At 39.9% G+C, this 13,960-nt stretch overlaps 1 protein-coding gene across 8 annotated transcripts in view; it reads left to right on the top strand.

The window, feature by feature from the left end:
* LOC146310615 (ryanodine receptor 3) overlaps positions 1-13,960 on the top strand; it is a 148,688-nt gene that overhangs the window by 96,892 nt on the left and 37,836 nt on the right. For all 8 annotated transcript variants that reach the window (XM_084741868.1, XM_084741872.1, XM_084741869.1 and 5 more), the window contains exons 41-57: positions 243-375; positions 1,629-1,732; positions 2,475-2,610; positions 3,021-3,207; positions 3,371-3,479; positions 3,563-3,683; positions 5,175-5,344; positions 6,837-7,057; positions 7,351-7,441; positions 8,249-8,389; positions 10,684-10,847; positions 10,996-11,074; positions 11,626-11,715; positions 11,830-11,976; positions 13,178-13,240; positions 13,401-13,476; positions 13,771-13,894. In XM_084741868.1, the coding sequence (XP_084597994.1) occupies positions 243-375; positions 1,629-1,732; positions 2,475-2,610; positions 3,021-3,207; positions 3,371-3,479; positions 3,563-3,683; positions 5,175-5,344; positions 6,837-7,057; positions 7,351-7,441; positions 8,249-8,389; positions 10,684-10,847; positions 10,996-11,074; positions 11,626-11,715; positions 11,830-11,976; positions 13,178-13,240; positions 13,401-13,476; positions 13,771-13,894 (2,156 nt within the window). The remainder of the gene's footprint in view (positions 1-242; positions 376-1,628; positions 1,733-2,474; positions 2,611-3,020; positions 3,208-3,370; positions 3,480-3,562; positions 3,684-5,174; positions 5,345-6,836; positions 7,058-7,350; positions 7,442-8,248; positions 8,390-10,683; positions 10,848-10,995; positions 11,075-11,625; positions 11,716-11,829; positions 11,977-13,177; positions 13,241-13,400; positions 13,477-13,770; positions 13,895-13,960) is intronic.

The following is a 13,960-nucleotide window of genomic DNA, read 5'->3' on the forward strand; positions in this document are numbered from 1 at the left end:
TAAGAGACCACTCTCACAAATGTTTATTAAGTCAGCATCTGTACATGTGTGGCAGCCAGTCCATTCCAGTGTTTGTTGTATTCCAACACAAGCCTCCTCATTCTACTTAATGAGACACTGATGAGGTGATCACCTGAACCAGATCTTATTTTATGTGGAAGAATATGAAAAACGCTGCTGTGATTAAAATCCAACCAGAGAAATTATTTGACACGACTTAGTCTCTGTGTGCCATTCCACAGGAAATTGCTTTCCCCAAGATGGTAGCCAGCTGCTGTCGCTTCCTGTGCTACTTCTGCCGGATCAGCCGTCAAAACCAGAAAGCCATGTTCGACCACCTCAGCTACTTGCTGGAGAATAGCAGTGTGGGGCTCGGTGGGTACACCTCTCTATTTCTCTGTTTAGCTGCTACTCATCCACCATGCTGCCTTGAGATTTACCAAAGGACTTCACCCTGTGAGCTTTTTTTTTTTACACTGATTATTTGATTGAATCTTCGCATTTAGACCATGTTTCACCAGGATTTGTTATAGTGACATTTGTCATCTTGCACATGTACATTAGGCTACAGGCACTGATATAGATGATTATGCCGTCATGCAGACCACATTTCACCTACTAGTGAAATATGATTTTGGAGAAATGTCTTCACACTAATCAATATTGTCTCTCTTTCAACTAACAACTGAAAATGATTAAACAAATTTATGTTTTGTGACACGTTGATGTTGTAACCACATTTTAGCTGGTAGAAAAGAGGATGAAAAGAAGTCTTAGATGTTCAGACCGAACATGTTCACCCAGTTTTCCTAGCTGGTGCTCACTGGGCAGCTGCTGTGCTATGACGTTATTTTACTGGATGAAGATCACCTGACTTGAGCAGGAATCAACAAAACTGTAGGACATGCTAGAGGAAGATGCAGTGTCATATACCTGTAAGGGCCAAACATACACGTAAAACCAGCTCTAGGATGGATGAAAGATAAATTCTAAAAACTGCAGTCATTCTCATTAATATGGGTGACACATTGCAATCACCTTTTTGCCACCATAGGAGTCGTTCTGCGCCTCTGAGCTCACATATATTAGCCTGGCACCTCAGAAGAAGTGTGTGTGTGTGTGTGTGTGTGTGTGTGTGTAATCGTGAGTCTGAGTGCTGAGCGAATCTATCGAGTCATCTCTCATTCTGTTAGAAGATGGCGGTGCCACAGTCTCAGCGAGCACCCCGCTGCGCCAAGAGTGTCGCCCCTGGATGCACACACACATGCAGCCAGTCATGAACACTTACACACACACCCACACTTCACAAATTGCTCACTTATGTGACAGTATAAGCAAAATAAAGATGAAACCTAAGAATATAGTCAATACATTACTTAAGTTCTGCAAAAAACATACAAGCTGTAACCACACTATCCTAAATGTTGTGTTCGTGTGTACAGTTTCTACATAAACCCTGTGTAATATAATATGAGTGTTATTTTCCGTTGGTAGAGGAAACTTTCCTTTCACACTAACGTTAACCAGATTAGCTGCTAGTCATATTTTGGAGGGAGTGGAAACACTGCCCCCTGCTGTTTGGTGTAAATGGTATGTGGTTGACTTAATGAGTTTGCTTTTTATTGTAGCCTCACCAGCTATGAGGGGCTCCACTCCTCTAGATGTGGCTGCTTCCTCTGTGATGGACAATAACGGCCTGGCTCTGGCGCTGGAAGAACCTGATCTGGACAAAGTAAGGCTGAATGCAATCATTGTGTGTATCTGCTTGATGTGAGAGGATTGTGACTAGTAGTAACTAGCAGAAGTTTCCACCACAGCCTTCCCCTGATGTGGACTTTGCTAGTATTTATACCATGTCATTAGACAAAAACTGCTGCTAGTATTTATACCATGTCATTAGACAAAAACTGCAAGCTAACCTTGTTAGCTAGCATGCAATGTATGCACAATACACTTATTTAACAAAAAAATCTATCCTTTAATGATCTTCTGTGGAGATACAACATGTTTCATCTGCTTAAATTATATTTTCTGTCTTGTTTTTTTTTTTTTTACCAAGCACAGTCCTTTTCTTTAGCGACCACCCAACCAATCTTGTACAGATGTTTTAGCAGGAAATTACATTGCTGTGGTGGAAATGTGGTGATACTGTATGACAGCTATATTTTGTGTAAAAAAAAATAGTGTAAACAATTGTCTCAAAATGAGTATTTCAATGTTTTTTTTTTTTATTTTTTGAGTATCACTTTACTCAGGTACATTATAAGTTTTAAAAAAATATATATTTTTAAACTTTAGTTTTCATGGTTGAATGTTGGAGGTCTGGGTGTAGGACAAGGGCACAACAGTGATATTTATTCTTAAAAAGATGTTGAAAAGTAAGAAAAAATCATAATGGACAGATGGTAAAAAAAGTGAAGATTTTTTTGTTGAACCACCAGTTTTGATCTATGTGTGATGTTATGTACCCGTAGGTGGTCACCTACCTCGCAGGCTGCGGTCTCCAGAGTTGTCCAATGCTCCTGGCTAAAGGTTACCCAGACATCGGCTGGAACCCCATTGAGGGGGAGCGTTACCTTTCCTTCTTGCGTTTTGCTGTTTTTGTCAACGGTAAGTGTCTAAAAATTTTGACAGGAATTGATTGGATTGTGAAGTTAACATTACTTTTATGAAGTTGAATTAACTTCAGTCTCACATCTAAATATGTTTTTGGGAAGAATTTGCATTGATCACATTTTAACAACTACAGCCCAGTCAAAAATTGTTGGAGCCACCCACCTAGCTTATGCTCCATCTTCAAGTGTGGAAAGGACAAGAACGTCGCACAGTTTGGTAGATTTCATTAAGAGATTAATTAATTAACAAGAGATTAATTAGTAGACTTTAACATGCTTTTCTGCTTTCTTAAATTGTGTTCATAATGGTCTTAAAATGTTCTTAAGCAGTCTTAACCCTGATATGTGACATTAATTCTGTTTTTTTTTTGTTTGTACTGATTTTATATTATATTTGTGTTTCAGGTGAGAGTGTGGAGGAGAACTCCAGTGTCGTGGTCAAGCTGCTCATCCGTCGTCCAGAGTGCTTTGGTCCCGCTCTGAGAGGAGAGGGAGGGAACGGCCTGCTGGCTGCCATGAAGGAAGCCATCAAGATCTCTGAGACGCCAGCTTTGGACCTGCCAGGCTCTGTGCACGGTGTCAGCTCTGACGTGTAAGCCATAAAGATCAAGCAAAGCTTATCAAATCAATGCTGAGGACTTACCCTTAAGATTAGCTGCTTATCCCACTTTGCCTCTGCGTCATTGCTCTGATGTCCTTTAAAAAAAATGTTTCTCCTCTCTCCTGTTTCCTCATTTCACTTTTCTCACTGTTAGGTCCGCCGACGGTGATGATGAAGAGGAGGTGGTACACATGGGCAACGCTATCATGTCCTTCTACTCTGCGCTCATAGACCTGCTAGGACGTTGTGCCCCAGAGATGCATGTATGTTTGGTGGTAGAAACTGTCAGTTTACCTTTTTCCCCAACAGATTTTCTGTATTTTCACTTCCTTTTTCTCTTCTTCAGCTTATCAACAAGGGGAAAGGTGAAGCTCTGCGTATTCGTGCCATCCTGCGCTCTCTGGTGCCCACTGAAGACCTTGTGGGAATTATCAGCATACCGCTCAAAATGCCCATCACTAACAAAGGTACTGGTCAACAATGGGGAAAGCACAAATAAAGCGAAGAAAAAAGATATTTCTTCAGATATCTCCCATCATTAATCAGAAAAAGTCTGCTTTTTTTTTCAGTTTCAGATTTTTCAACATCCCACAGTTAAATGGGAAGTGGTGGTGGGGATCAGACAGTTCTTAAAACTTAGTTCTTAAAACAATTGCATTGGCAGTGAATATTTGGTTAGAAATTAAAACATATGCACAATTTGATTCTGTAAAGGACATATCTGGTTCATTTGCATGCTACCAGCTCACATGAAGTTACAATGGTTACGAAAGTCTGCACAGTCAGTGCAGGGCAGAGGGTTATTGATTTCATTTCACCGCTCATGCCTTTTTAATGAGCACAACGCTTTACTGTACACTCCCACCGCTCTGAGTAAGCCAGATCATTTCTATAGCGAGCTGTCTTGCTCTATTGATTGATCGGCATAAGCATGGCAACACTCACCTCTTAAATTTGCTGCCCGGAGCACCACCGCTCGGGCTCTGTCAGCAGGCCAGGAGCGAAGACAGCGAGCCGTGGCTGCAGCACCAGAAAACTCTCATTCACATTCTGCTGCATGCAGCCTAATGAATACACATGACTCCCCTAATCAGAAAAGACTTGCCATTATGTACTGTAGGCTGTTCTCTGGGTGTTTCACTGCTTCACACCTGTGCGCTGTGTTTACCAGGGATGCACCTGAATACAAATTATTTGGGAAAGTAGAAATAACATATTTTTTAAACCCAAAGTTGCTCATTATTATTATTTTATTTACATGTAATATAAACACACACACACACACACACACACACACACACACACACAATAATTTCAAAAAGGTAATGTTTAAGGTGCATTTAAACTGACTTAGTTTTTTTTATCAATTTTTTTGTCTCCTACATTTTCCTTGAATCAAATTTCTTTAAAGTGGCAGCGCACTTTACTGTAAACACAGAAAAGTTGAGAAAACTATTTTTTTTAGTTTTGAAAATGTTTTAACAACTAATAGTTTGTTGAGATAAGTTACTTTTCTTCTTTACTCTTTAGATAAACTTGAATCTTTGAGTTTTATGAACCTTTTCAAAAGTAAAAGTGAAGAAAGGTTAATAATTTAATATTTTCAATTCAAAGCATCCAAATAATAGGTTTCTAAAACTTTTGAAGTTTATTTGAAGAAAAGTAAATTAAATCAACAAAGCAGTATTAATTGGTAAAACTTTTTAAAACTTTTTCACAACTTTTTATCTAAACAAAACATTGAAGAATATAGGTTGGCAAACCTTTGTCTAATTTGGAACTTGATACAGAACTTAAAAATGTAGTGAAGGCAGGCTTTGAAATTATGATTTCTCTCTCTCTCTTTTAAACATAGTGCTCTGAAGGCACTACAGTTGCACTGTCAATGAATATTGGGTTAGAAAATACAAGTCTTTTATGTGACTTCTGGTATAAATAATGCACACTTTCTCTTTCAGATGGGTCGGTGACTGAGCCTGACATGTCCGCCAGCTTCTGTCCAGATCACAAGGCCCCCATGGTGCTGTTTTTGGACCGCGTGTACGGCATCGAGGACCAGAGCTTTCTGCTCCACCTGCTTGAAGTGGGTTTCCTCCCTGACCTGAGGGCTGCTACCTCTCTGGATACGGTATGTAAAGCAGACAACAGCATAGAAGAGAGGTAACGAATAGCCAGTCACTGTTATGTGAACTTCATCACGGATTTCAGGATCAATAATATCGGGCAACCTTTTATACTAATGAGAAAATCTTCATTAAACCTTGGTTCAAGTTTCTCATAGGTTGATTTATGTTATCACTCTTTACTCTTACTTGTCAAGTAAACATTTATGGAGTTTTCAGTCAGTTTCGTTTGCAACAAAAATCTGGCTTGCTCAACACTAAACTCTCAGATCCACAAGGCGCAGACTTTTGGCGAAAATTAATCTGTCATCACATGATTGGTTAAAAAGCACAGCAGCACACAAGGGAGTCATGTTGAGCACCTGGCCTGCAGTGAAGTCAGCTGTGTGTGTGTGTGTGTGTGTGTGTGTGTGTGTGTGTGTGTGTGTGTGTGTGTGTGTGTGTGTGTGTGTGTGTGTGTGTGTGTGTGTGTGTGTGTGTGTGTGTGTGTGTGTGTGTGAGAGATGCTCTGGGGGTCTTTGCCTCAGTCAACAGTGATGTGTCACAAACTAAGAATATCACTCAACCCCTGGTTACCATCTCTGACATCAGGCAAAATACACTGCTGATGGATGCACATGCTAATTTAATCTGTGCAGCATGTGTGGCAGCCTGATATCTGGGAACATTTTTTGTGTTGTTTGTGGTTGTGCCATGCTTTTTTTAGCCTAGCAAGATTTGCAAGTTCATTTACAAGATCATTAATATTGTTCTTTCTGCTAAAATGCTCATCATTTTCATTTCAAAGAAAGAAGATGGAAATTTCTGCCATCTGACCAAAAGTAACTATAGGCCTTTTTCCCAGCAGCCGTATTGATAGCAATGCAAAGATGCTAATTCCATCTAGTGTTGCACCCTGACTCAATTTGACCTGAATGGAATGGAGCTTTATATAGTATTATTTGTAACACCTGTGTTTATCCTACTATTTCATGTCAATGTGGCTGCTGTGAAAAAGGTCTATACTCCAAGAGTCATAAAGTTCGTTAGTTCATTAGTTCATTACCTGACTTGGTAATGTCAGTTATTCAGTAAAAAATACTCTTTACTAGGGCCCAATAATCGATATCTTGACCAAGATATCAATTGGGCTCTAGTATAGATACCACAAGATCAGAACCAACTGAGCACAAAAAAAAAAATAAATAATTTATTCCCATGTCAATAACTCAGTTTAACAAGATTCAGTAGCCATGTGGACTCTGGGGAAATACATGCACTAAAGAATGTGAAATATGTGGATACATAGGAGATGTGCAGCACACTGACTGTTTATTTTTATGACAGTTGTTGATATGCACTTTAATGCATGCCTGGCCTGTGGTGACATTCATGATGGCTGCTAAAAATGATCTTAGACTGTTTATTTATCTGATGTGCTTTTAATGTGTCTATATATTCTGTGCTGTTTTACAAATAGCCTTTTTTTTCTAAGTCTATGCCCCTATCTTTCTACAGGAGGGTCTGTGCACCACAGAGACTGCCCTGGCCATGAACCGCTACATAGGTTCAGCCCTGCTACCCCTCCTCACCCGCTGTGCCCCTCTCTTCGCCGGCACCGAGCACTACGCCACCCTCATCGACTCCACCCTGCACACCATCTACCGCCTCTCCAAGGGCCGCTCGCTCACCAAAGCTCAGAGAGATGCTATAGAGGAGTGCCTGTTGGCTGTCTGCAAGTGAGAGCATTAAAAACTCTGTATTAATAGCCTAGTAGTAGTAGAGGTAAAAGTTTTTCTAGGTTGTGGGCTTCTTTTGACCAGTGATAATACACCAAAGGGTTGTGGTATCTCAGCTGGCAGGAGTAGAAAGATCAACAGTGCATTTTATCTGCTTTCTAACAAAACTCTATTCCAGCTCGGGGCCTGGTTTCCCTCTAAATCAGGGAGACAAAATTGGTCAGAGTCTGAAGATGTTCTGGCTAAAACAGCCCAGGGCAGGTTTCTTATCTCTGTCTCACCTTTTTCTGCAGGCACCTTCGTCCCTCCATGCTGCAGCAGCTCCTGCGCCGCCTCGTCTTTGATGTGCCCTTGCTCAGTGATTACTGCAAAATGCCTCTCAGGGTGGGCAATGATTTTCTTCACTTTCCAACCCCTTTTTAAATATCTTTGCCATCCTTTATCTTGCCTTTACCTCACTTTGCCTATTGCCTCTGTTTGCATGCCTCAGTTTTAGTTGTTTCCTTCTGTATCTGTTTTTTCTTTTCTTTTCTTTTCTACATAATATAATCTTTGTTTTATCCATGTGATCACTCTTTCCTTTCTTTTCCTTTCCTTGCTTTGCCTTGCCTTTCCTTCATAATCCAAACTTTGGTCTCTGTTTGGCAACACTTAATTTACTAGACTGTCAGCTCTGCTCTGTGGGTTTCCACTAACTCTAATGCAGGGGTACCTTTAATGCACCAGTGTTCACCTCTCTCTCTCTCTCACTCTCTCTCTCTCTCACACACGCACACGCACATTCAAAAAGGCACATTTCTAACACACCCATGGTGTTAATCATCTGTTGTGGAAGAAGTGGGCAGCTACAGGAGGGAAAACAAGGGGATGAAGTATTGGACTGTGTGATTACAGGCTTGTTTGCTCCACTGCTCTGCTCCATCCGTCTGGCCACATGAGAGAAATACTGCAAATCTAATAAATTGTGACTGATCTGTGAAATGGTGGACACACTTGTTCTATAGTTTCATGAACACATTTGGATTTCATTTGTGCTGAGTGAGGGAGAGCTAATTTCATTTGAGCTCTTTGCTATACATGCATCACCCAGTGTTGTGAGTGTGTGTACAGACTGTGTGCTTGTTGCCTGCTTAAATTCTGTATATTTTACACTCTGTGTGTCTTGACCTTTGCCCTCTGTTTGTCCTCCAGCTACTAACCAACCACTATGAGCAGAATTGGAAGTACTACTGCCTCCCGTCAGGCTGGGGCAGCTACGGCACAGCGTCTGAGGATGAACTACTGCTCACCAAGAAAATCTTCTGGGGAGTTTTTGATTCTCTGTCACAGAGGGTGAGCGCTCGCTTTTTTCTTATCAGGATACTTCCTTCCTACGGTTTCATAGTGACTGCATCATTCCTTAAGCAGTAACAAGTGATAATCTGGATTATTTGATGTGGAGTTGTAAGAGGCAGTTATCAATATTAAGTGTATTAGCTGCAGTAGATGATGGTCAGCCCACCTCCAGTTTGGAGAAGCAGAGAGGAGTACCAGCAAGGAAGCTGAGCAATAAACTGCTGTGTACAGGGTCAGCAACAAAATGTACTTTAGCCACTTAAGAAAGATCCATCAAAAAAAATCAGTGCATGTGAATGCTATGCTTAGAATATTTTCAACACCACGAAAGGGTTAGTTCGGTTTCACCAAAGTCACATTGTAACACAGACAAACAAGGGGATCGAGGCAGTGGTCGACGGTCGGTTTACATAATGGCAGTTCTCACCAGAAGAGGCTGCCTCGCTGCACAGTAAAGCTGTTAAAACATTCTGAATATAGGGTACACTTACGCAACAAATATTGTTTTTGGTTTTTTTTTAGGTGGACCTTTTTTAAGTGGCTAAAATACCTTTTGTTGCTGTTCCTGTCCACGGGAGTATTACTTATTGTCCATGCTCGTCCCCTACTCAGTTTCTCCCTAACTGGGGGTGTGCCAAGCGCCACCTACTGAAGCTAAAAGACTAACTACCATATACAACCCCACAAATAATCCGAACTATCTCTTTAACATGTGTTTGGCAAAAGGCTGAGAGAGTGCAATAGCACAAATGCTCTACAAAAGTGATAAACAACGGAATATAACCTAAAGGGATTTTTTGCCACAAATATCTTGAGGTCTGTTTGTGATGCAGATGGCCGGACTCAACACATCTCTCTAAATGCACACTCATGAAAGGAGGCTGTGCAAAGGGCTGGCCTGAAAACATCAATATCTCGACAGCCATCATTGATCCAAAGTCTCTAGCATGCTGGTTCTCCAGCTTTTAGAATAATTCTTCATTAACGTCTCTTCCGCTGGCCCCTGCACTGATACCCTTAGACTGAAGAGGCTGTACAGCTTTATTTAAGTCCCACCTTAAATGAACAACAAAACAAATTACTTGTATTTGTTTAATACGAATGCAATTTGCACAAATACACTTAAACAAGATTTTAAAGGCCCGTTCTTTTGTGGGCCACATCCACTCAGAGGCTGCTGAGTGCAGTTCAGTTGCCCATGGTGTCAACATAAACACTCCACTGGTGCTATAAACTGCAGGTCCAGACAGACTCAAGTCATATTAGGGCCTTTAGTTACACAGCTAACTGGGCTAATGGCAGCTAGCCTCCTAGCTGCTGTTACAGAGGGTTACAACATAGAGTATAATGAGCAGCAGTTAGGAGTTACTCTGGTGATACGCTGCCCCCTGTTTGTTTGCAGTTAAATTTGACAGGTGGCCATATTTTACATGCTACTCCTGCTTCATCCTCGAGGATTTATGAAGAAATTTCATCATGCAGAAAAATATGCCATGTCACACAGGAAAAAGTGTTTATAAAGGTCCGGAAAATAGCGTTTTGAGGCCAAAATGTAAATACATCTAACAAAATTTGAATGTTTTGATTTGAATGTACAGTGAACACTACCGGGAAGTCACCCTTTAAGAGCTAAGGGTATCAGTTTAAAATATCAGTCATTAGTAAATGGTTAATAAATTATTTAGACTTCAATAAATAGTTATTTTAGAGTTAACAAGTGTTCAAATCATGTTTATACATGCTTAATAAACCATTTATTAATGGCCATCCAAGTAACGTTTATAGATTCATTACACAGTGTTTATTGACTATTTATAAAGTATTATAAACATTAGTTGTAACTTCAAAATAACCCTTCTGATTAGACAGCTCACTCCTACCTCATCAAATATGGCAGCCCTGCTCTTCTAACTATGATGCTGTAGGTAACCATCTGGCGCCTGTAATTTGCAGGGCTCTGCAGTCACGTTAGCATTAATAAATATGCCAAATATGTGTGTAGACTTTCAAAATAAAGGCGCTAAAACTACTTGGGTAGGTTCAAGAAATAAATATGTTTGTTACAATTATTAACCATTAACAAAGTATTACAAATATCTGGTCCATCTCTCTATGCAATGATTTCTTAAAGGTTTACAAATCATCTGGTAATCATTAACATATACTTAATATTGTATATAAAATGTTATAATAGGTGCAACAATTAACCATTTATTAATGATGGTGATTATAAAGTGTTTGCAGACTAAGTTTTGCATTTACTCTGTAGCTTTCTCTCCCTCACCATGCAGAAATACGACCCAGAGCTCTTCAAGATGGCCATGCCTTGCCTCAGTGCCATAGCTGGAGCTTTGCCACCGGACTATGTGGATGCCTCGATATGCACAACTGTGGAAAAGCCTGTTTCTATAGACGCTCAGGGCAACTTCGACCCCAAACCCATCAATACTGCTAAGTAAGCAATGTTCAAGCCAGACATCATTGAGAAATGCAGTATCAGCTTGACTTGCTATATCATTGCATGCTCAGTACATGACTGTACATGACTCCAGTAACATGCATTTGCATACACAAGCTGAATTATTGTCACACTCTTTTTCCAGCATTGCTCTTCCAGAGAAGCTCGAGCACTTTGCCAACAAATACGCCGAGCACTCCCATGAGAAATGGTCAGCAGAGAAGGTAAGGCCAAAGATAAGAGCTTTTGCCTGGGAAAATGGCTATTAAATTACAAAGTGTTCAACTTGAAAAAAATCACAACTGTAAGAGTAAGGAGGACACTTAAAATGTCTCTCCTTGAAGAAATACTGCACAAAAATATGATCAGGAAAGCATTTCAGACATTTCAAAGTGAACAAAATCAGTTCAGATCAAAATCTTGATCTTGTTCTTTTTTTTTCTAATATCGCAGCATTGTGTCTTTTGGTGATGCTTCCTTTTTGTTATTATTGAAAGGGATACTCTGGGCATGCTGACAATAATTGTGGTAGTGTCTTCTATAGAAGGCCCTTGCTGTCTTTTGTGCCAAATGCTTAGCCTGCATTGTTGCATCTGTCAAAAAATTTAACAAGAGCTGAGGATAGCAAGAACCGAATGTACCATGGCTCCTTAATGTGTTAGGCGTACTTAATCTCTTACCCAGTCTTCCATATAATAAATCATGTCCTTAAGGGACTCTGAAGGCAATGAAGATTGCTTTCACCCCTGTACATCCCTCTGTGCTTATGCCTCAGGTGCTGCTGGGATGGAAATATGGAGACTGTGTGGATGAGAAGGCCAAGATTCACCCTCAGCTCAGGACCTACAAAGCTCTGACAGAAAAGGTACAGATTGTTGGATGTGAGATTTGTGAAAAAAGATTAACATTGAAGAGATAACTGGTAGATTGAGGCTTCTGGGCTTAGTGCTTGTCCCCTATTTTTGTCTCTGTGCTTCAGGAGAAAGAGATTTACAGATGGCCAATTAGAGAGTCCCTGAAGAGTATGCTGGCAATGGGCTGGAGTATCGACAGGACCAAGGATGGAGAAAGTATGTCTCAGCAGAGGGAGAGTGAGAAAATGCGAAAAATCTCTCAGGCTTCACAGGTACAGTGCAAAGAATATGACAAATCTGATACCTGAAAATAAAGTCAAATTTATTCCTCTATGAGATATTTCCTTCTTTTGATGTTTTTTTTGCCTATTTGGCCATCAAGTTTATACATGCCACTGATCAAATCATCTCAGCTGGCATTAATTATAGACTAGAATTCAGTTGTTATATAAAAGTGGATATTGCTACAACATGAATATTTTTCATATTCAGCCATTTTGACATAATAGTAAAAGAGTAAGCACAGGTGTTACCAATGATACTAATTAAGGGTCTGTTCAGGCCAAACTTAATTAGTATCATTGGTAACATCTGTGTTTAGATGAGTTCATATCAATATGGCTGCCATGAAAAGTTTGCATTCGTACTTCTATCAGCGGTACACTGGACCTTTCAGCCATTTAGCAATTAGCCAGTAGCTCACAACTATATACTGTGTTTTAGCTAATGCTTTTTTACTGAATTTAGCTAATTTAATTGTTTTTCATTAGTTTTTACTCACTATTATAGGTTAGTTTTTTTATTTTTGCAATTACTTCTTGTCAACTATTTCAAATGTTTATTCATTAGTATACTTATTATCATTAGCTATTTCAACTGCTACCTTAAGCTAATTAGTGTAATTTAAACTGTTTATTTACTTTTAAATATTTACTACACTTTTAGATAACATTAATTTGCTTTTCCCTTAGTGTTTTAACTTTAGTTGTCCTAACATTTTTAACAGTTTATTTATTACTTTATGCTATTCTAAATGTTTATTCCTTACTTTTAGTCAACTATTTGATACTGATACTATACTTTTACCTACCATTAACTGTTTCAATTGTTACTTCTGTCTAATATTTGAACATTTGAACCATTAGCATTACTTCAGACTAAGATTTGAGTTTTGGAAATCAGTACTCTAGGCTTGCAGCTGCTATCAGTTCACATTTTCTCATTTTTAGGACAGTCCCACTCAGTCAGCAATTACTGTGTACAGTTGTAAACAATCAGATCACACAGTTATTTACTGTGGAAACAAAGCTGATTTTGTTGCTAATCTCCTTGCATAATAGACTGAAAGCCGAAAGACACAGACTAATCCTCTAACAAATGCTATTAAAGTGAAAATCTTGTGTTATCAAAGTGTTGATTTATAACTAATAACACAGTCTCACTGTAAATCTGCATGTTTTTGAACATCTCCAGGCAAATGGCTTCAATCCAAGCCCAATAGATACAAGCAACGTGGTGCTTTCCAGAGAATTGCAGGTGAGTGACTACCCATTTGCTTTGTTGTACTTTTTTCTTTTAACATCAAACGATCTCTCAGTCTGAATACGAGATGAAAGGCAATATTTCCTGAATGTGAATGAGTAGCGTGGGTGAAACATGCCCCTCACTGAGATCTTCTGTTTGTCTTTGGTTCAAGGGGATGGTGGAGGTGGTGGCTGAAAATTACCATAACATCTGGGCCAAGAAGAAGAAGAATGACCTTGGAAGCAGAGGTGATTTGCTAATAAACTCAATTATAGTCGACACATATTACATAGAAATACCTGCAAAACAGAGAGGAAGAGACAGTATGTGCATGTGGGTGGATGTAAAGTGCCTCCTGGTTGTCGCTGTGTTTAAATGTGCCTGTGAGCATATGCACGTGTCTGCCTCGTCGGTCTTGACTAAATACGTTCAGCTGAGTGGTACATCCAATTCATGCCACCATCTGTCTTCACACAGACACACAGTAAAGAGCTGTGGCTGATCAAGTGTTACTGAACGCTGAACCTAGTCTGTGGTTACAGGTGGGGGAACACACCCTCTGCTGGTGCCCTACGACACGCTGACAGCCAAAGAGAAGGCCCGTGATCGAGAGAAGGCTCAGGACCTTTTCCGCTTCCTGCAGATCAACGGCTACAGCATCACAAGGTCAAATATTTCATGATGTGGGTCATATATTATCATGCTGATGTCTCGCAGACACTTTATACTACT

Source organism: Lutjanus erythropterus, chromosome 18 (genome assembly GCF_056507025.1).
Source record: "Lutjanus erythropterus isolate fLutEry1 chromosome 18, fLutEry1.hap2, whole genome shotgun sequence".
Lineage (NCBI taxonomy): Eukaryota > Metazoa > Chordata > Actinopteri > Lutjaniformes > Lutjanidae > Lutjanus > Lutjanus erythropterus.